The following is a 22,864-nucleotide window of genomic DNA, read 5'->3' as shown; positions in this document are numbered from 1 at the left end:
CTTTCAAATTTTAACAATGTCCTCTTTACCTTCCCTGTCAGACTTTAAATATATAAATAAAAAATAAGTTTCCCGATTTATTGCTGAACATGTGCGCTTTTCATAAAATACACCTGACTGGGCTTCCTCGGTGTCTTCAGTCACACGAAGTTCCTGAATTATTTCCTTCACGTATTTAAGTAATATAAATATAAATATATAAATGTACAAATTATTTACTATTAGTCTGTCATTTATATACCAAAAACCTTAAGAGAGGAGCTTATCACATTCATTTGACCCATCAACGTTTTAGAAACAGTACGAAATACATCCACCAATCAGCGAGCAGTAGCCAAATCACTGAATTTCCCAAGTGCTACAGTCTTCCGGTGTGTATCTCAAATAAACGGGCGTTTGGATTTTTTAACTGGTAGAATTAGCCAGAAGAGCCTTCCCTTAATATGCAGGACTATGTTTCCCTTGACACGATAGACCATGAAGTATCGTTTTATGTCTAATTAAACATAAGTGTTAGTTGTCATTTTGTTAGACGTGCCATTCAGTGTTTTAGTAAAGCAATTTTTTTTAGCATTATTTGCTCTGCTTTATTATGAGGCAAACAGTTTGCGTTGCCATATACTCCAAATTTATTATACTAGTAACATCATGTATCGGCAGTGCAAAGCAAACTGAAAGGTGTAATGATCATTTTGCTGTTGTTCTATTTTGTCTAAGGATTACGGTAATTGGGTAAGGGTTTGGGAATAGTGAGTAGTTATTTTTCGTTTTTAACATCAAATAAACAGTAACGCCGATACCCTTCTTTTACAGTTATGCTATTACAAACGTATATATAATTAAAGTAGTACCAGCTCAAAAGAATTATTTTCAATGTTTTTTCTTTTTTGAGCAGAATCACAGTTTTACTACTTTGAAATGCCCTTTTGACATTGTAATGTGAGGAAGTAGCCGACGGTCCCTTACGTATTGAATCTAGCAACAGGAAAGAGCATCGTGTGCTCTTAGGTTTGTGGTACTTAGTTTGTTTTGTCTGATGTCATATTAATATATAATGTGAGTAAAATAGTATCAGTAATTTAAAATTAGAAACCATACAGATTCATGAAGACCCGGAATAGCTGTCAGTGTATCGGTACGTTGCTGTGCCCACGTGGGGCTCCGTGGAGATGCCATGCTTTTGTAATCGTGGTTCCCATGAAAGTCAAACTTTATTATTATAGCAGGCTATACAGAAAACCAAGTTGTCAGTGTAGCTACGATGCGAAGGATATGGTAATTTTATTTTATATTTTACTTACCAGGATTTTTCGATATTAAGTGAATGTATCAAAAATTTATTTTAATTTAAACTACAGTAATACATGTATAGCAGACTACCTAATCGCTAATAAATGTTATTTTCACCGCAATTGAAACCATCGAACTAGGTAGGTTTTGTGTAAGTGCGAACCAATCCCAGTTTATTCAAATGAACCAGTTATTTACACAAGCAGCTTTTCGAGAAGATTATTGTCACAGTTTTGCCATTAGCAAAGGGTGCACTCTTAATAGATTAATTTTACCTCTCATTAGTTGCTAAAATATAAAGTTCGTTTTGCTTAGGAGGATACTTAGATCTGTACTGAATCTTAGGAGGGCTGCTATTAAATAGCAGAGGATTAAACGTCAATGTAGCTAGACCATTATATTATGATTCAGGGTTTCAGGATTCGTTTATTTCTCACATATACAGGTGCAACTCGCAGTGAAACACAGATCCAGTTACTCAGGCTGTCAAGCAAAATAAAAGATAAATAAAAAAGTGGATTATATAAGATATTTTTTATCTTCCTGCAGGGACAACTTCATTATTGACGAGGTTAAGGATGAAGTAAATGGCTCCTTTTTTCATTTTGTTTTTCTGGATTAATATGTCTTCAAGAATGGATGTTATACTACAGAAACATCAAGCCAAGTGGTTCTAATGCCAAAAACTCTGAGTCCTTGAAATGAGGGATTGTGTTTGGATCGCCCCAGCCAATTCCTGAATCCCCTCCTTTCCAAGCCGTAGCCCCTGTTATGTTCTGGCTCCGGGCTTTGTGGCGCGGTCCTCGCAGGGCCATACACGTCGGAACATCAAACCGGGACCAGGTTTTAGAGCAGTTGCGCGTATGTTCCACTGAGGACCAGGTGTTCGACGTGGTGGGCAAGAACAAGGCCAAACTGTCAGCCGGACATGTGGGCTGTGCACTTGGGATGCTGTGGCAGTTTCAGAAGGAGAAGCCGTACATGCTCCGCACGCTGGAGTTTGTCAGGACTCACCCACAATTCCTCACACTCCGTGTGTTAGCGGAGAACAAGATCTCCCTCATGGATGACGACACAGTGGTGAACATGCTGTACGATGTGTTAAGGTACAGATCAGGATTAAAAGTAAACCCAAGCTTAAGTCTGCCTTGTATTTCAGTATGAATTCCACATCCTGTGATGTGCATAGATCAGCATTTCCCAATCCGGTCCTCGGGAACCCACAGTCGGTCCATGCTTTTGCTCCCTCCCACTGTCTGTGGGTCCCAAGTACTTGATTGGGAAACACTGGCATAGGTGACAATTATTTTACCAAACACTTTTACTTTATCATCTGCAGGCTCTCTGTGGAACCCCACGATTCCCTCATCCAGCAACTGGTTGCAGAAGCATGGACCAGATTAGATCGGTGAGTAAAGGCCAGCATTTCATAATCAGCACATGGACTGTGTGAGGGGCACCTGCATGACGTCCTGTTGTTTTACAGACTTGATCTGGCCACACTGTCCAAGTTCTCTGTCTGTCTGAGTGATCAGCATCTGCACTGCAGTCCCCTGATGGGTCAGATTGCTGAGATTTTAAACCAGAAGCTTGACTCTATTGAGGATATCAGGTACGTAACGAAGACATTTGAGCATCTGCAGCTCGTTAATACAAATTACTTTGTGTCTGCACTCTGCACAATGAAAAGGCCTTTTTAGATTTTCATAATCTTATTTTGTCTTTGCTGCAGGGTTCTGACTAACCTAATGATTAGCATATCTACTTTAGTCTCTCCTCGTCTGAGGGATGCACTCATAGAGAGGGCAGACTCTCTCCTGGGCACCATGGACTCCTCTCTCTTCCGCAACCCAAGGAGGATCGTCCAGTTTCTGCGCAACATCAAGTACTGCTACCGCCCTCTGCTGGAAAAATGTGATAAAATACTCATCCACAACGTCCCCATCATGGATGCTGAGGACATCGGAATTGTCCTGGGCCTGTACCAGTCCCTACAGTTTAATAGCTGTGACTTCCGCCTGGCTGCAAAACGGAGGATGATGAAACACACAGATGCTTGTTCTGATCCTCTGTCCTTCAGCAAGTTTTTTGCTGCACTTGCACCTATTACTGGACAAGAGGCCAGAGAGGGGTAGGTATAATTATGTTAAATAAAATGTATTTTTTATTTAGTTAAATTTTAATTTCATTTAGTTTTTGGCCACTAAGATTCAATTTAGCATGACAATATTACTTCACACAGAAATTCATAACTACAGCATTGTAATCATGACAAATATTTATGAGACGAAGACAAGTCTTTTGACACTTTTCTTAGGTTGGAGAGTTCAGCGCTGCTGTTGGCTGGAGAGTTCAGCGCCCAGCAGGCGTTGGCTGTGGCAGAGACCCTGGAGGAAATTCAGTGCCGGAACCTTCCGTTGATCAACAAGTCAGTGCAGCTGTCGCAGTTCTTTTGCCTGGGCGATGTCTGCTAGTGCCTTTCTTTCTCATCGCATTCGATTGTTGCAGGATTGCTTCGGTGTTGCATAAGAACCTGGATGTATATCGACCCGTGGAGATAGCCAGGATCACCCAGGCCCTGATTATGCTTCATTACCAGAACCCAGAGTTGTTATCTAAGTTAAGAAGCAAACTAGTTGGGTGAGTTGAAACTCAAGAAGGTTCAATAAGGGCCTGAGCAGTGGTCAGCTGGTATAGCTCATATATATTTTCTTTTGTTAGCCTCGTTCAGGTTAGCATCGTCCCCCAGGAGGTGTCCATGCTGACACACGTGCTCGCCATGCTGTCATCTCCTCGGCTGGAAGAGGCAGTGATTTCACGGGTGTACGCCATCTTGCCCCAGTGTAACCTCAGCGAGCTCAGCAGCCTTGCCCAAGCCATCATCAAGTGGTCACGCGGCGACCCCACGTACCGCCACAGCGCGCCAGGCGTGCACTCGCACCTGCTGCAGGTGCTGAATCGCTGTGGGCTGGAGCGGGTGCGCATGGCGGACAAGCTGGACCTGCTGCTGGAGGAACTCAAATACATTTCTGGGGAGTGGTTTGAGGAGATGCTCCTGGACGACACAATGCTGACCCTCCAGAGACTCGTGGACCAGATTTCCGTGAGCAACCTACCAGAGATTTGCCTCTTCCTGACCAAAACCAACTGTGTTTTCGCCCCAATTCTGGATCGTATCGCCAGCGTAACCAAAGAGAACATCCATAAGGTACCGTTTCCAAAACGAGCAACTTCACCACCTGACTAATGATTTTGCAGCATGTAAACCCATAATCATACCATGGACTGATGTGCTTCTTTCTCCCCCACTGAATTTTGGGCAGATTCATTATTCAGCGACTTACGCCATTCTTCTGCCGTTCGCTGTGTTGAATTACGATCCACCAAATGGAGACGACTTCTTTGAGTCCTGCATCCAGAAATTCACTCCACATATTGGTAAATGCTACAGATGAAGTACAATTATAGGGCTGAATTAAGTTGACACTTGGGTTTACACCTTTTCATTGTCTCCAGGTTCTTTTGACCCCCACCTCTTGGTACTCATTGCTTACACTTTGGCGCTGGCTGACTACTTTCCAGAAGAATTGATCAAGGAGATTTTTAACGTGGATTTTTTGGCCAAGTTGGACTCCCAGCTAGAAAGTACGATAAACCATTTTTTTTGGTCAGAATAATAACAATAATTTTTTGTTAAAATGCACCACATTGTTTCCCAGCCCGGTCCTTCAGAACCCAGAGGCGGTTCACATTTTTGCTTCCTCCCAGCTCCCTGTCAGACAGTCCACATTTTTGCTTCCTTCTGGGAGTTGGGAGCGAGCAAAAATGCCCTGAGGACTGAATTGGGAAACACTAAATTGTAGCCAATTAAAATGTCCCGAACTGTCACATGCCTGCGTTTCCCTGGCAGCACTGCCCGATGCCCTGAACATGAGGATCCGCCTGCGTCTGATGGAGCTCAACCGAGCCGTGTGTCTCGAGTGCCCCGAGTTCCAGGTGCCTTGGTTCCATCACCGCTACTGCCTGCAGATGCAGAGGAAAGGTAACAACACGTCCAGACTAAGCCGGACAAACAGTAACAACTGAAATTTTAGGAGAAAGGACAACTTACAGTACTTTGGCATTTATTTCTGGCTTTTCTTTTCTAGAAGTCGTGGTAGTACTAGTTATCAACAGTGTGCCTCCCATAGTTCAGAAGCAGTCAGTTGTTGATCCGGACCTCTGTATTGTCTGTAGTGTGTTTGTGTTCTTCAGTGGACTGGCTTCTTGTCCTACTGCCCCCCCCCCCCCCCCCCATTGCTTGGAATGTGCTCCAGGTCATCACCTGGACCCTCACCAGGTTGGAAAATGGGTGGTATTGCTAGTTCTGCTGGTGTGCTGATAGAACCACTACTGGAGAATTACTCTGCAGCCCTTTTTAAAATCCAGCAAAAGTTTGTTTTGAGGCTTTATACTGGTCTTTACTGAGCCAATCCATTGTAGACTTGTGTACAGTTGCCTAAGTGGTATATATTGTATAATATGGTTCATTTTCTCTTTAGGCAATGGTGGCATCAGTCCAGTCCAGCAGCAGATCCACAAGATGCTGGGAGAGATCTTTGGAGGGATGAACTACGCCAAAGTGGCCGTGTCTACTCCATACTTCTATACCGTAGGTGTGTGTGGAACATGTGCACTGTTCGGTTGATCCGGTTGTGCAGGTTTGGTAGTGAGTTTCAGTGTCGACGGTGATTGTCCTGTGATATTTTGCGCTCTGTAGTATTTACTGCTTGTCGTTGTTATAAGTATAACAGTGTCTACTTATCTCCCATGTGGATTCTGACAGATTTTGAGTGCGTGATGGACAAGCACATGCGGCCGGTACCCTACACTGAACAGAACCAGTTACAGATCACAGAGGAGGAGAAGGTCCAGTGGGGGCTGGACTCTGCGTGGAAGGAGACAAGTGAGATATCCCCTGGGGCACAACGGTAGGAGATCTTTATAAACAGCTTGCTTGTATGTAACGTGCGACATTTTCAGTCAGCTAATAACGCCTGGGGCCCCGCCCCCCCCATCTGTCATCAGCACATGAGTTTGAGTGACCTTGAAGGGTAAATGTCTTTTGGATCGCTGATTTTCTTCTCCGCAGCATTGCTTTGATCTTCCTGGACTCCAAGTCCTTCTGCAGGAACACGGGTCACATGAAAGGGGAGACGACGATGAGGAAGAGGCACCTGGAGATTTTGGGCTATCAGATTCTGCAGGTGAGCGGAATCATAACCCACAATCTCATTCATTTTTTTTCAGAATGTTCCATATTCAAGTCTTAATTCTGTCCTTTCATTAAACAGATTCCTCACTTTGAGTGGAACTCCATGGAATTGTCTACCATGGAAGCTTGGAAGGACTACCTAAGAAAAAAGATATTTACTAAGCTGCCATAGTACCTTTAATGATCTGTACTTCATTAAAGAAACCTTGGTAAAGGCCATTTACGTCTGTTTTGTTTTTACGTAATTTGGAGAATTGTCTGTAATGGAACATGGCTGTGTTTGGAGGTATACGCATTTTTGGGGTTATTTTATAATGAAGTGTTTCTGAAAAACTTGTGAATGCAAGGAGCTACCTCACACGTTGCTTCCAGTACCATGCGCCATCATCTGAATTCATACTGTATTTTCCTGTATTTAGTGTTTAAGAAGCTTTGATATAAAATAATGTAATATGATGTGTTCGATCTTGTAAAGTTTTTTAAATATTCATTATAGATTTTTAATAAAAATATCAATGATATTGTTATGCACTCTTTAGTGTATGTATGAGGGGGAGAAATATCAGAAATGTTGAGACGGCTTTGATCTATTACTCCACTCGGGCAGTTTAGATACACTTTATAAATAGTTTACAAAAAAAAGTACATAAATACAATCTAGGTGAAACTGAAAGTTCAACATTGGCCTCGATTTTTTTTAGGCACATAGATGCTAACTATGGAGACATTCCAGGTGATAACTTTGTTAAAATTGACTTTCCTTCCCTTTCATAAACCTGTCGAATGATCTGTCATAGTTGTTAGGATATTTCCACTTCAGAAAGACAAACTATCAGTAATGAGAGGCTGCAGGAGCAGGTGCTGGTGCTGCCAATCAGAGCTTGGGCATCTTGGCCGGGTTGAGGCGCATGGAGACGCAGGATGACCCGGAGGCATAGCGCAGCTCCCTCAGCATCCCGCTCCACTGCTTCTTGTCCTCCTCGTACCTGGCAGGAGATGAAAGGATCAGTATTTTACTACACTGATGAAAGAGAGATGGCTGGTTACTTATATGCAACACATTCATTTTCTATAATGCGACAAAACGGTGTTTTTCAACCCGGTCCTTGGGCACCTCCAGATCCATGTTTTTGCTACCTCCCTTCTCCCGGCCAGATAGTCCTCATTTTTGCTCCTTCCAGCTCCCAGAAACAAAAACATAGACAGTCTGGGGGTCCCCAAGGAGCGATTTGAGAAACCCTGAGGTAGAAGAGTTTTGAGAGCTTACTGCCAGATGTCTGTGACCTCAGTGGGGGCACACTCTTTGTTCTCCATCTGAATCATGGCGAAACCTCCAACAGCATACAGGGAACCTCCACTACTGACGAGGTTGACGGAGCTCCTCTCCTGGGGGAACTCCGTGAAGGGGATCCACCTGAAGAGAGAGATGACATGTTGGCATTAGTTGTGTGAAGGACGAGGTGATATTTCACCCTCCACACAGGTCTAACTCATCTTCAATATGTAGCACAGTGCAAGAAGGCTGGGACATTGTTATAGTAACCGTGAACAAGTCTAGCCTGAAGTGCTTCGGCTGTTAAAAATGTAAGTCGCATTGGATGAATGTCAGTTCAGCAACCAGATGTAAGTGACAGAATATCACTGAATTATCACCAAAGAAAATGTGATAAAACAAAAAATGTCATGTCATACTTGTTGGTTCCAAAGTCGTAGACCTCGGACGTGGCGGTGAGACCGTCTTCGTTGACGCCTCCGGCCACCACAATCTTTCCATTGTGAATAACGGCCCCAAACATCGCCCTAGGAGTTTTCATGGCGGCCAGCTCTCTCCACTCCGATTGCTTGTGATTATATGCGAACATCTTGTTGATGGCTTTGCTGCAGATCAATGGAAAAATTCATTTTTTGGAACCAGTCGTCTTATATGGATTTTGGTGTAGTTATTAAAAACTGTGACTTACTTGTCATCTGTCTTTCCACCGATGCAGTATAAGAGCCCATTCTGGGACACCACGGCATGTCCGTGGATCCGGAGAGGCAGCTTTTTCGTCTCGGTCCACTTCATTTTTCTTAGCGTTTACAAGTAGATGACAAATAAACAGTCAAGTACTTAAGTTACCAGTATGGAAGGTAAAAAAAAGGGGGTGATTTATGCTTACTCAGTGTCATAGCACATCACCGAGTCAAGGGACTCGTTGGTCTGGAGGTCTTTTCCAGCCACTGCGAAGATCAGGTTTCCGTACTGTCCCATTCCGAACAGGCACCTCGGCGATGGCATTGGCGGCAGGGCGATCCAATCAGAGGCAAGACTGTCCAGCTACAACAGGAAGAGTTGGCCGGTAAGGACAAGCATGGCAAACCTAAAACTTAGTTTGGCTAGAAGCATTTTATAATGTTTAATGACAAATGTTAAATTATGTGTGTCTAAAGCAGGAAATACATAAATGGCATAAAGTAGAATCAATAATTCGCCAAAGAATGATTTGAGGATCATTAAATACTTTGTTCCAATCAGTACCTCAAAGCGCTACATACACCTAATATAAAGTTCTTGCATTGTTACTACAAAGATAAACAAATTATCACAATTATCAAATTTTATCCTACAGTGTCAGAAAAGAACATCAATATGTTAAAAATGTGACTCATCACCTGATAGAAGTAGCATTGCAGAGGCATCTCTTTATTCTCCTCGTCCACAAACAAACCTCCCAGGATGTAGAGATGGTTCTTCTTTGAGGTCAGACTGACATGGTTTCTCGGGATCTGCTCTGCCATGGCAGCCAGAAAGCATTCATTATCACTGGCGTCGTAGGCCACCGCAGCGGTGTCATTGATCAGCACGATCAAATCCTTGGCGTACATGCCATGCCTTCGGACGTCGTTAAGGTAACCTGGCAACATTTCATCCTCTCCTGCTTCCCCATTTACTACCGCTGCACTAGATTCTCCTTTCTTCTTCTCCTTCGCAGGCAACTTCCCAACAAAAGCATCTTTGATGACCTTGATTTTCTTTAACAGTTCTGGGTCTGCCTTGATTATGTCATCCTTCTCTACCTTCTCCTTGAAGTACTTCTCAGACAGCAGGCGGAAGCGGATACAGTCAAAGGCGTCGTTTAGGTTCTTCACCCGCTTTTCCTTGTCGGTCCTGACCCAGTTCATCAGGGACTCAAACACCAACTCCTCTTTCTCAACATTCAGCGAATCCCCGCCAATAATGGCAAAGAGCTCATGTGGCTCAAGCTGGAGGAAGTCCTCCTCTTGGGAAAGGATCTCAAAGCGGTCCGCAATGTAGTCTCGGGCGGCCACAGCCAAACGAGGGCAACTGAGAACCAGCCCCAATCGGAATATAGCCAGGCAGTTTCCGACAGAAAGCTTCCGTTGCAAGTAGTTTACACACACAGTGAACACGGAGGGGATTTGGAAACGGTTTGCCAAAGCAAAAATTTCCTGCACGTTCTCATCTGTCAGGTCGATTTCTGCGGAATAGAGGTACTTTACAATCATGTCCATGACATTTGGGTCCACGTTCTCAAGAACCACTTCATTGGTACCCTTGATTTCCTTGCCATCTTCAGAGAAGAAGACCTCACGGAAGTAAGGGCTACAGGCAGCCATGATGAGCCTGTGGCAGGGCAAGCTCCGGTCACCCACTTTGAGGGTGCAGTCCACAAATTTGTTCTCATTCAGGAGCTCCTTCAGGCCGTCCTGGAGCAGAGTGCTCTGATAGAGCCGTAGATCTTCCTTCATACTTTTCGGATCCATTCCTGGACTAGGAGAGCTGGCCGTCGTACTTCTCGGCACACGGTCACGGCTAGAAAAGGCTGAGCGACGTTCGTAGCTTGCGGTGAACCCCCTGCAATTTAATCTTGCTCCTCTAAAAATAGCCCCCCAACCCCAGCCTCCTGGAATTCAGGTTAGCCAAATCTGAAAGAGTCCCATCTCATGCAGCTGTCAACAGACTGAAAGAAGCAACTGTGATAGCGGGTCACCAGGGAAATATAGCTTTATGGTTGCCAACGACAGAGCTAGTGATGCTCACAGAGCTGAAATTTTGTCATCATTATTTTGTCCTATGTAGCTATAATAAATGTGTGAGTACATTAGCAGAGGACAAACAAACTTCATTCATTTTGTTCAACATTGGTACGGGACTGTAATTTAAAATGTATCACAATTGATTATTACACTGCAAAGGATAAAGGTAAAGTATTTAAGTCACCTTGATGTGAAATGTGTTTGGGTTCATTAATGACTAGTAAGGCATGAGTAGGTGGGTTTAGGAAGGGATCTAACATCAGACTTGTAAGGTATGGCAATATTAGAAATGACAGAAGTGGGAAAGATCTGGTCCAAGGCAAATCCAATCATTTTAGTCCCTCGAACACTAGGAAAGGTATGGTGAAAAATTAACCCAAGTTGACTCATAACCTTCTCATGTGAGGCATGCCAAGTTAAAGCTAATACTCCCCTACCCCACTACCTCACTACCCACACAAAGGCAAGGCCTTGCCTGGAAGCAAGGTCAAGGAACAGCTGCTTATCGTAACAGGTGAGAGTCAATCCTCTTCAACAGTTTGTGACGCGGGTCAATCCCTCAGACATGTTTCTAAATAGCCACTGGATCATTGTTCACTGGGGGGAGGGGGGCGTGTCTCAGCACTCCAAACCAAACAAATGACTCAGCCCTCCTCATGTTCTAAAATGGTACTTATATTTGCTATTTACAGACACAAATACAGTACATAGGAGGAAATAAGCAAGCATAACACAACACACCAATACTGAGACAATATACGTTCCTTCAAAATACTGAAATATTCAGAATGTAACCGTTTAATTATCGTACCAATATCACAAAATGCTTTGTACATATATACATTATAAATAAACAAGCAGACTCCCGTTCTGTCCTACGTAGTAACTAATAAAAGCCTTGACGTTTGGAGCTGAAACTGTGACAGCAGAAGTACAAAAAAGAGAAAAGCAGATGATGTTCTTAAGGCACGACTTCCCAGAGTCCCTGCAGTGTAAATCCCTCTTTCAGCTTCTCAATAGCCAGTCCAAGCTCTTCACAGAACACTGCTTCTCTGTCTTGTTGCTTTGAACAAATTTACACCATTAATCCATTAGTTAGCACTTCTGTAGCAAACATGACAGCGCTGAGGTTAACAAAAGACATTTCATACATGAATATCATGTCATATATCAATATTACCTTATGGCCATCTGCAAAGTATGCCTAAAAAAGAAGAAATATATGAGTATATGGTATATAAATGAAATGTTCATTGTATACATGTTCACATACTGTAGCAAACCATTCGAATAATTCAGTTAAAAATTGTTTTATCCATCCATCCATCCATCCATCCAGTTTACCCAATACATTGTCATGGTTTTAGTCATACAAATAACCGCATTAATCAAAAGTCAAATCTACGTGTTAAAAGTGACTAAGCCACCTGAGGCAGAATCTGTTCATAAACACTGTGTAACCCAGGCAACATGTGGTTCTGTTTGTACCAGGCTGTGGTACAATCCTTTAGCAACCCACTATTTTGAGAGTGTGACAGGGCAGTCTTCCCATTAGACCTGCTGCCACAGCCCACTCACTGTGAAAGCATCCGTCTGCTCATCTGGCTCGATCTCCACGTCGTCGGCAGGCTGCTCCACTGTCAGCTCCTCCAGTGGCTGCGGCTGAGGGCGTAGGAGAAAGTCAAGGGAACCAGTAGGAGAAAGTCAAGGGAACCAGTAGGAGAAAGCCAAGGGAACCAGGCTGGAAATGGGGGCTTACAGTGACAGTCTCAATATGACATAATGCTTGTAGGATTATCCTGAAATGCTCCACACAAGAAACCTTTGCTTTTAAATTAACAATCCTTTAATTCCATCATCCCGTCGAGAAATTAAATATTGTAATGACATTTATTTGCAATTTAATTAAATACTGTAATTTTTTATACAAAAGTCAAGAAAGATGGTGCCACTTTACAATAAGGCTGCCCATATAAAGAGTTTATGAATGGTTTATAATCTGGTTATTAATTAGGTTGTAACACTTAGTAAATTATTGATAGACAATGTTAAAGAAGTTATAACAGTTTTCTTTTTAATTAATGAGTTACTACTATTTACAAGTGGCAAAAGGGAGCCTTATTGTAACGTGAGACACCAAAAAAACGTCTTTTGTAATTAAAAAAGACACTTTAAATAAAATAGCAAATTCTATCTGTACATTTAGACTGGTTGACGGGGAAAACGGGGGTGTTTTGTGTGGGGTTAGTTAAGGATCAGAAGGTACCTTTTCTTCCATCTCATACTGTACTCCAAAGATGGGACTTGCAGAGTAAACCTTGTGCAGAGAGTTGATCTCTTTCACCACATCCTGTAGTTTCTCTATGGGGTCGATCTTGAAACCAAGTACATACCCACCTGTCTAAATTACGAATGTAAAATACAGACGTTAGGAAAAATGTCAAAGTATCTTTATTGTCATCTTCAGCTCTATAATGCATGGCTTATACAACGAGATGAAATATAGATCGTTATTCAAAAAAGTAAGAAATGGAATATAAATTTGTAAGATATTTAAATACCACATACTGTATTAAGATATAAACGAAAGAGATAAGACAAAAAAAGTTAAAAATACATTAAAAATAAAGTTATGCATACGAACAACAACTGAATGAACAGGAATGTGCAAAAAAAAGACAAATTATGATCTACATCTGATGTGGAAAAAGAGCACATCTGAATTACGATGGTGTGTGGCATTGTATTTAGTTGAGTTTAAATTAAGGCCACCTTTGAGACCTGCACAGCAGAAGCTTGCCAAAGGAAGGCGTTAGTCCATTAACAAATACAGTACGCCGATATTAAGGGTGAATACATTCGTTATGGATTAACAACATGATCAAATTCACCTGCTGAGAGCTCTCTATCACTAACGCCAGGCCAAATTTGGAATCTCTGATCTTGATGGAGCGCTTCAGAAAAAACACAGATGATATTTTCACAGTACATGCATTCACAAGTACACTAACTACCAAAACGAAGGCAAAAAACAATATTGCTGTCCATTTTTGTTTTACATGAAATCAGGTAATAAAAGTACATTCAGACTCCCAAAGCAGTACAACTCGTGTGCTACTGGTGATCGGGCTTACAATCTGCAGGTAGGGGATGCTGACGTTGAAACACTCGTTCATGTTGGCGTGCCACACAATTCGCACGTTTGTGATAAAAAAGGTTCCCAGGTTACCCTATCAGGTTAAAGGAAAGACAGAAGAAGCTTTTAGGCGCAAACATAAAGTTCATTTTGCTTCCAGAAAAACTCTGTTTAGTACTAAGTAAGAAAGGATTTGTATAGCATATGCAACATAAAATGACGTTTGGGGAAGCTGTGGAACAAGGATGGGAAAGTTAGATTTAGAAAGAACAAGGATGAACTACAGCAACAGCTCTACCGTGGAGTTGTGGGTATTTTTAAACTGCCTCATATCAAAGATAAGCGTACGTGTAAGCAGTGCAGTACTATGTCAAATACTGGGCACATTACAAACAAGTGCCTTATGTGATTTAATTGCAAAAATGATTTATATACCTGGTCGCTGGATAAGTTCCACACTCCGTTAATTTTGTCATAAACCTGTTCTTGTGGCAAAAGTCTCAGCTGTTTATTATGAATAAGAGCTGCTCTCAACTTCAAGTCACGGTACATCTTTGAGGTTTCATAAGCCCTTTGAAGGAAGGAAAAATTACAATTTTTAGATGCTCCATTTTTGCCTATAAATTTACCGCAATAAAAAACGGACTTTCCTTTACGGTCCCACAGATCATCTGTTATAAAGTCATAAGTCAGAGGTGTGCAGGGTTGCATTTAAAGTACCTGTGGACTGCAATGACGGACGTGAACAACCTGGGGCTTCCCGGAACCACACTGGTGAAAATAAACTCAAACCTGGTGTTACTGCTCTTGGTTAATATGTACAGTGCTTCAGTCTGACCCCTCAGTTTCTGGAATAGAGAAAAATATCCAACGATCGATTGATCCATCCATACATCCATCCATCCATCCACTTCTTATTCTGTCGAGGTGATGGGGCTTGGAGCCTATCTCAGGCTGCATTCAGACAGTAGTAAACCACAGACAGGATGCCAGTCCATTAAAAGGCACACACTGCACTATGGGAAGTTTAGGCTAATAGCATGTGTTTGCAGTAGAGAAGGAACCCCAAATATCTGAAGAATAACTTGGAGAATGACATGGGAGATAATCCCAGAGCCAAAGTCATTTCTGTTAAAATATACGGTACATATACTTACTGAATTAGCAGTTCTTGTGGTAATATTAATAATTGAGTTGTATCCCACAGCTGAAGAAGAAAAAAAAAGTTACTTTTTTCACACGTTACAGTAAAATGTGTGCAATTTGCATTTAAATAACCTGTCCATTGACATTTTTTTCAACTTAAAGTGGATTTTTTATTTTGAAGGTGTTTTATTTCTCAGGCTTGAGAATTTACATTGGTTCTATCCATCCATCCGACATCCATAACCACTAATACAGTAAAGGGATGTGGTTAGAATAGATCTGCATAGCCATTTTTTGTAACTGCTGCCAGAATCTGGACGTGAAACTGGGCTCATCAGGACAGAACCAAGACATTTTGATTTACCACAATCTAGTCAAACCTGTTGTCAAGGTCAGAATGATTAAGTAGTAACTGCTGTATTTTTTGATGGGGGGGGGGGGTGTAGGCACAGATGGTGCTACTTACACAAATTGACTCTGGGTAGAGCCAAAGAGTGCCAGATGATTCTCAGATTTGTGACAAGAAGCCTCCCTGAAAATCCAAAAATTCGGATGATGTACGGCAAGGAAACTAAATTTACATAAATGCACGACTAATGTATTTCTTAAAATGTCTTACCTCTGTCTCCATTATTTCCTTTGGTGTCTTCAATAGAATCTAAGCAATCTATAAGCACTTCGCCTGGTCTCGTTTTCATTTGCCTTTACGACAAGAAACATTATTAGGAATAAAGCAAACACATTTTCGACTATATTAACACTGCGTGTTATTGTTTATTATTGTTATTTTTATAATATCAGGCCACAGTTCAAGTATATTTAAGGAGTCAAATGTCTGTAAGCTACTGAAAATGGGTTAAAGCACATATCATGCAATTTAGTTAGTATTCTATATATTGCCAGTACCATTGCTTGCACAAGAGACACATTCAAGGAAACAGAATATTCTTTGTAAACAACCATGCTAGGTATTCTTGTGGAACTATATATTTTAATCCGTAACTATACAACAGATTTCAGGTACTTACTGCGCAGTAATATCGAACCTAACATCCCTGTCTTCCCAAAGAGCATCCAACATAGATGCCATTGCAGCTTGGTTTATTCTTAACGGCTACGTCTTTCTGATTATTATTATTATTTGGAGAGTTATCTACGTCTTTACTTCAGGCTTAAGACGCATTATCTTCCCGTCATGGACTCGCTCTGTCGTACCCTTGGTAACCGTACTACGGTAGGCATAAAAGGTCAAACCGCACACTGTACAAAAACGCGAATATTTGGCGCGGCGGTGGTTATCGTCCGACCAGAGTATATCCAGGACAATCCAACTTTTTATTATCGAGGTTTCTATAACCTTTTGGATGGTATGAAGAACACTGCTTCAGTCCCCAAGCCTCTCCTCAGGAGCACCCCAGCCATTCCGTGTATTTGTTACATTTAACATCCAGCTCAATTAATTATTTAATTGAATTAGTTTAAGAAAGTCAGTTAGGTATTGATTAGCTATAAGTGGTGAGGTACTGGTCGAATCAAAAAGTACATGGATGGATTGGATGGTTGTAGCAAATACTGGGCTTAGGGTTAGAAGAGATTCTGAAGTGGCTATGCTGATACACTTTCACAGGCATAATATCATAGTTTTACACCAACATCAAATGATCAATAATATATTAAATCTATTAATTTGATGTACAAAAAGGCTGATCTGACCAAAGCAAGCCTGGTGAGTATTTACAATGTATATGGAAGCTAAAACCTGTTCTGAGAAAGCTACAGAGGTCAGTGTGGTGAACCTGAAGATAGAACACGAGTACAGTGCATAGCTGTATAATGAGAATAGAGCCTACGGTAGACGAGGGCGATCGTGTAGAAAGGCTGTGAGAAGCGGTGTGGTCCGACGAGACCAAGCTGTAGCCTGTAGTGTTTCACTGTAAAGGGCAGATGGTATGTGCTGCAGACTTGAAGGAGCTGTTAACTCGATTCTTGTAACTTATTGCTATGGTAATGGGTTTGCCAGGATTCAAAGAGAACCGTTGCTGTTACCTGCTGTTACCAGAAATATGCACATCTGTTAAAGTATTATTATTATTATTATTATTACCACTATTTCAGAATTCCGGTAATTCAGGTAAAATTGTACGTAGTTACATTTTTTCCCCACTGGATGGCAGGCTTGACCTAATTTGTGTTTATGGAAAGGTAGAAAACGAAGAAAACGTCAGTAATGCGCGTGCATTATTTATTTATTTATTTATTTATTTATTTATTTAATTATTATTATTAATAATAATAATGATGATGATGATAATAATAATAAAATGCATGAAATATCCTTCAGGATAATATATCATCTATTGCTCAGAAAGCACAATAAAATTGTATTGTCTGATTCATTTTTAATCTGGTATTGCTAAACGACTTAAGTAAATATTATTGATGGCACTTTACTTGATGGGGCACAAATATGCTATTACTTATGTGTTAATTAACCACAAACTAAGTCTTAGTTACATACTGATCTCATGTTAATTCATCATTAATTAATTGTGATATCTTTTATCTCAAACAGTTACTATATTTGTTACTATATCTGTTAATTCTGTAAACCTTTGAGAACTACTGAAGGAACGAGTCATGAATAACTCAAGTGAAATACTGATCATATTTGTTTATTATTAATAAATCGTGGCACATTTTTTAGCTCAAGTAGCGACTATATTTGTTCATGACTTGTACTTCAGTAGTAAGTGAGTTATACTAAATATTTGTGCCCAGTGTACTGTTACCAAATTATTAAGTGATCATTAAATATGTAAAACAACACAACCCTTTAAAGGCAATTTAAAGATTTAATACTATAACAGAGCACATCTTTTAGTTATGGGAATTAAAATCACATTCAGCCGCAATGGTAGCACTTCTCAGTGTAAGACCATTCCCAAATCTGATATTTTATATGTAATTTGTTAATAATTGTCATTTTTCTATTAAATTAGTGAAAAACACAAACATTGTATTGTATAGTAGTAGTTGTTGTTGTAGTAGTAGTAGTAATAATAATAATAATAATAATAATAATAATAATAATAATAATAATAATAATAATAATAATGCATTAAGTGGAACTGACCAGCACTGGGGATTTTGTACGTGGTAATTCTTTATTGGATGTGAAAATAATTTAGCGATGAGTCTTCGCAGCTATTACTCTACGTTGTCAAGAGATGGAGCCATAACACAATAAAAAAAATCCATGACTCAGGAATACTTTAGTGATCATTACTCTTAGAACAATGTATTATTTTTAATGTCACGTAGTGGTGTGGCGGCACTTGTGAAGGAGTGTAATCAAATATAGTATTCATATAATTACTGTGGTGAAAATATATGGATTCTGATATCCGTTTGTCACTGTTATTGTGCAGCATAACATATAGCATTACTGCAGCCGCGCTCGCTAGATGGCAATCCTGTCACGGCTGTGCGCCCCCGCGAGTGCCGGGAGGAAAGGCACCCAAGCGGCACGGGCCGGCTCCCCCGAGCCCGCAGGGTTCTCAACCCAGAGCGACTCTTCCCCTGTGTGGGGCTTCAGCGCCGGCTCTCACCTAAATCTGTCATACAGATTTGGCGCTGCGTCATTCTGGACGCGCTTCGAAATGACATGTATAATGTGGAATATTGTGCACATTTACGAGCTGGGTTTCACCTTAGAGCGGAAATTCTGTAGCTCTGCCCGGCCCGTCTTACATATCCCAAAACACGCGTCAACAGACAAGTAAACCCCCACCCTTTATGCTAAATAAAATTATCTAATTCAGAGATGGCCATCCTTAACAAATTTTCTACAGTTGACCGGTCATTTATTTTTTTCATTTAAATTTCTAGCAGTTTGTTATACAAAATTAGGTAATCTACCCAGAAATGTAAAATTAAACCATTTTAAGCACTGTACATAACTGTTATATAGCAGACATTTTTCTTTAATTTGTTACTATTAGTTTTGATCATTGGTATCAGTGACATTTCTTTTCAAGCCTGTTAATTTTTAGTTTGATTTTTTAGCTAATCAAAATAAAACAAGGACACAGACAAGTAAGAATGTGTCATACATATTTATATAATTTAGAGTATATAAATGTACTCATACATTTTGCCTTGATTGTGGCAAAAATACAATCACAGGAAATCAGCATGGATTACAACTGAACACATTTATAATGCTTAAATCAAGATAGTCAGTTGGTGGTACACATTGGTAAATACCTGTTTCGATTGTGTCCAGAATAATTCATTTTTCAGTCCCAAGTATCATATTCTTCTGCTGTCTCCAGCTGCACACTATTGCCAAACCTCATACCTGTTTGTGTTTAGTGTCTATTAACACATTTAATATTATTGTCAACACACATGTCTGCATTTTAATTTATAAGTGAATACCCCTTTCCAATTATGGCGGTGTTTCCATTTTAGTTTGTATACCTTTAAATTGCAGATCTTTATGCCATTCTCATTCTGTTACTGGAACCCTCTGGTGCTTTCTTACTAGTGAGAGTAACCATCACTTTGCCCTTATTGTTCATTTACCACTTGCTGTTGTTACAAGTGGACCAGCAGTTTCCTAACGATTTTTCTATGATTCAAAATATTAAATAAAAGCACCATAGATGATTTTAAGATGACTTTTTAATTATCAACACAATGTCTGAAATCTTGAGGATATTTTTGGCCGTGCCTAATGCCACAAAAGTACCGTCCCTGCCCTTAAAATAAGCTGAATTAAGTGAGGATATGAATAACACAAACAAACAAAAGAAATGGCCATGTCTTTATACCTAAGACAGGAATATGCGTTAGCGTCTTTGGCAAAGCAGGGACTGGTCGTCTCTGCACAGGCTCTGTGGCCTGTAGCATCAGCTCTCATGCATGTTTCTCGTGACAAGCAGTGAAAATGCCTTCCAATATACTGAAGGCCAGCATGCATCTTGGCTTCTTCGCTCCATCCCTGCCTGGGAGATCTGCTTCCAGACTCTTCATGTGGCGAGCAAACTGCAACTTGGGAGCATTTGGGGATGTGTCACTCTGCATCTTCAAAGGGAACAGGCCTAGTATTCTCTCTCTCTCTCTCTCTCTCTCTCTCTCTCTCTCTCTCTCTATCTCCCTCTCTCTCTCTCTCAACGAGGGGGCTGCTGGTTTAAACCCACAGTCCCTCTCCCCCATTCTGCACCTCTCCCCTCCTTTCCTCTCGCAGTGTTTACAGGATCAAGTGGCCATTGCCAGCCCCTGTGGCTAGTAAGCGGGATTTTTCTGTCCCACGCTGCTGAGGCTTCCATGACTTCCAGTGCAATGCAGAGAGGGGGGGAAAAAAAGCTCCCAGAAATGTATCTAATCGGTCAATGCCGTAGCAGCATCGTTTGCACTGCATTTACAACTGGTTGTTTACAAGCACAACTCGAGTTATTTATGAGGGATACGGGCGTGTTGGGAAATGACACGCTGCACAACTCCCACAAGAACACTTATGACTGGTCCAGCCCTTTCCCAATTCAAATTAGAGGGAATCGATCCATTTGGGAGTCAGTTCGATTCGGAAAGAAAACAGCATTTAGGAGTGAGGGGAAGCTGTTAGCGGGAGCCAAGCTGAGGCGCTATCTCGCGCAGGTAATGAGTCTCATTAATTCCTGACCTTTTGCATCGTTGTTCCGCTCACCTTACTAGTTCACTCCTTTTTTTCTCCACCCCAAGTTAATAAGACATGCTCCTTTGTAATTCCTCCTATATATTATAGGCTTGCATTTTAAAATCAAGGAATTAAAAGACAGCGTGTACCCTCCGTATTTAGCATTTAGAAGTAATTGTAATTTTAAAGTATGGATTTTAATATTCAAATAACGCAAATTAAAATAATTAAATAATATGCATTGTAATGAATGTCTGCACATTTTCCGAGACTAGGGTATTAGAGATCATATTAGACTAAAACAAAGAGGCACTAGCCGTTTTCAATTAAAATGGTTTACTTCTTAAAAAATGATTAGAAACGAAACTGTTGGATTAATTTATGGGGTTTCCTTTTTCCACGAACAATAGCTTTTTATTAATCAAAACTTGATGTGCTCCACTGAAAATAGCAGCATCAATATGGGAAATCATTAAGAGAGCTAATAATGAAGAACAGCAGTATTAGAAACGCATTAGGCTCGGACTCAGTACGGTTGTTACGGTGCTCGTCTGTAACTTTGACAACTTCTCCTGGTGCGGCTTACATTAGTGCATTAAGTATGTTTAATTGGCACGCGTTACAATTCCCATTAACAGCTGGGGAAATATTGACACGACCAAGAGGCATCGCATTAATACGCTTGTAAAATCTAATCAGAAAAACCTGTTGTTCGTCATGTAATATAGACCGTAAGCCGGTGGATGTCCTGACGAGAGCAAGCTTTTCTGATCGACCGCCGACCCGGTTTAATGTGCGATTAAGGAAATCAGCGCAAATCCTATTAGACTGTCCATACGATTCCCACCCCAATGCTATGAAAAATGTATGAAGCCCACATAAGATAAGCAATCCATACATGTTACGTGCACATGTGTTGCGCGTGAATGACCTTACGCATAAGCAAACGCACGCAAATCTATAATCATCATAAAAAACATATAAAACGAAACGAAGGCTGCTTTATTATAATTAGATAATTAGATGCGCCTCTGCGTGGGAATCGCATGCTTCGTCGTGTTTGGATGGTTAGCAGCCCTTGCACTGCGCTGATCTCATTGCATTAAGAAACTCCACTGTTTGCGGCACAAAGTGATGTACCTGCGCTTCACACTGGCCTTTTCGGCGGCCAGCTGCTCCGCAGTGAATATTTCCCCCATTATTGATTGTGTACATAATGCATTGCACAAAAAGAGAGACAAATACAGGGGTTTCTGTCCTCGTGAATGACTAAAGCACAATGGGGGGAAATGATGTGATCTTTTCACATTTATCCCATCAATCAAAAATAAGGGATTTGACTTTTGGCGCAGAAACCATGCGCTCTCACCTCGCTATATTAAGTCATACGTGGGCAATGCTCTGTGTATGAAACAAGCATGTCGCGGTCATGCTACGAGCTGCTGGAGGGGGCAGCCAGCTGAATCCGCTGAATGTCAGGTGCTCCTTTGTTGTTTAATTTATTTTCTTTTCAAAGTGAGGAGGGGCGGCCATGCTGCGAGAGGCAGCCATTGATGTCGCTGTAGTTAGTCGGCCTGTCCCCCCCCCGCTGTTCTGTCTGGAGCAGTACCTGTGCACCTCGCCTACAGTTGTCAAGGCTCTTGGCTTTAGCTAAACGTGCTCGGCTGGATCGAGCTTTCTGCCGTGGCAATATTTTATTATTTGCCAGCGAGGCAAGGCTGGAGTCAGACGACCTGACACGTGGGGCTCGGGTACGCTGCTGTTTGTCTGCAGCATCTCCTTTCATAGCCATGACAGAATATACAAGTAAACCATTTCAGTCAGCTACTTTTTTATTGTTTTAAAGTCTGCATCACTTACCAATATATAGATACAGGACACCACCAGATTCATAGGTATCCCCTTTGGTGAAACTGTAGTTTTTAACCAAAGCTTGTAAGCTGTCTAAAAACCTATCTGGTAATTCAAAGGAAATTCTGGAACATTGTACTGGATTTTTTAAATGTAAATATATATATATGTTAATCCTGACTCTGGAACATTCTATTGTATTTGGAATTGTTACAAGGCAAATGCAATTGCGCCTAGCAGCGCCGGTACGGGCTTGGTGCAGAGCCCGTAGATATACCCCCCCCCCCCCGCCCAACCCCACCCACAATGCCTTTGGGGCTCAAGTGTGATGTTTCTGTGGACCATTGCACATGTAAGTACCCAGGGGTGCGCGATGCCAGGTCGGAGTGGATTATATCTCTAAGTTCTCCAAATGTGATTGGAGGCAGCCATAAACTCCTGCCGCGTTGCTCCACATGAGGGGAGGGGG

At 41.3% G+C, this 22,864-nt stretch overlaps 3 protein-coding genes across 6 annotated transcripts; 1 reads left to right on the top strand and 2 right to left on the bottom strand.

Moving 5' to 3' along the window:
- Positions 1-892: 892 nt before the first annotated feature.
- Positions 893-7,065, top strand: fastkd1 (FAST kinase domains 1). 4 transcript variants are annotated; one of them, XM_023790896.2, is made up of 15 exons: positions 893-1,008; positions 1,840-2,396; positions 2,630-2,698; positions 2,777-2,902; positions 3,023-3,421; positions 3,608-3,718; positions 3,799-3,930; positions 4,012-4,498; positions 4,614-4,728; positions 4,807-4,935; positions 5,201-5,332; positions 5,832-5,945; positions 6,116-6,260; positions 6,422-6,536; positions 6,624-7,065. In XM_023790896.2, exons 2-15 carry the CDS (start codon positions 2,062-2,064, stop codon positions 6,714-6,716), a joined length of 2,502 nt encoding a protein of 833 aa, XP_023646664.2. In that variant the 5' UTR covers positions 893-1,008; positions 1,840-2,061; the 3' UTR covers positions 6,717-7,065. The 4 variants fall into 4 exon arrangements, with proteins under 4 accessions (XP_023646664.2, XP_023646505.2, XP_023646592.2 ...); XM_023790737.2 differs by having other exon boundaries at positions 893-1,135; XM_023790824.2 differs by lacking the exon at positions 893-1,008 and adding an exon at positions 1,146-1,275.
- Positions 7,066-7,146: 81 nt separating this feature from the next.
- On the bottom strand, positions 7,147-10,403 carry LOC111833114 (kelch-like protein 41b). Its single transcript, XM_023791096.2, has 6 exons — positions 9,197-10,403; positions 8,704-8,861; positions 8,506-8,613; positions 8,237-8,422; positions 7,812-7,958; positions 7,147-7,530 (listed from the first exon to the last, which is right to left on the bottom strand). Exons 1-6 carry the CDS (start codon positions 10,307-10,309, stop codon positions 7,419-7,421), a joined length of 1,824 nt encoding a protein of 607 aa, XP_023646864.1. The 5' UTR covers positions 10,310-10,403; the 3' UTR covers positions 7,147-7,418.
- An 833-nt stretch (positions 10,404-11,236) lies between these two features.
- On the bottom strand, positions 11,237-16,238 carry LOC111833188 (BBSome complex member BBS5). Its single transcript, XM_023791220.2, has 12 exons — positions 15,893-16,238; positions 15,484-15,566; positions 15,331-15,396; positions 14,876-14,925; positions 14,439-14,566; positions 14,154-14,289; positions 13,717-13,812; positions 13,474-13,536; positions 12,849-12,983; positions 12,161-12,244; positions 11,763-11,786; positions 11,237-11,645 (listed from the first exon to the last, which is right to left on the bottom strand). Exons 1-12 carry the CDS (start codon positions 15,952-15,954, stop codon positions 11,544-11,546), a joined length of 1,029 nt encoding a protein of 342 aa, XP_023646988.1. The 5' UTR covers positions 15,955-16,238; the 3' UTR covers positions 11,237-11,543.
- Between the last annotated feature and the right edge of the window lie 6,626 nt (positions 16,239-22,864).

Source organism: Paramormyrops kingsleyae, chromosome 1 (assembly GCF_048594095.1).
Source record: "Paramormyrops kingsleyae isolate MSU_618 chromosome 1, PKINGS_0.4, whole genome shotgun sequence".
Lineage (NCBI taxonomy): Eukaryota > Metazoa > Chordata > Actinopteri > Osteoglossiformes > Mormyridae > Paramormyrops > Paramormyrops kingsleyae.
The sequence above is the reverse complement of the archived record's forward strand: the minus strand, read 5'-3'. Positions and strand labels throughout refer to the sequence as shown.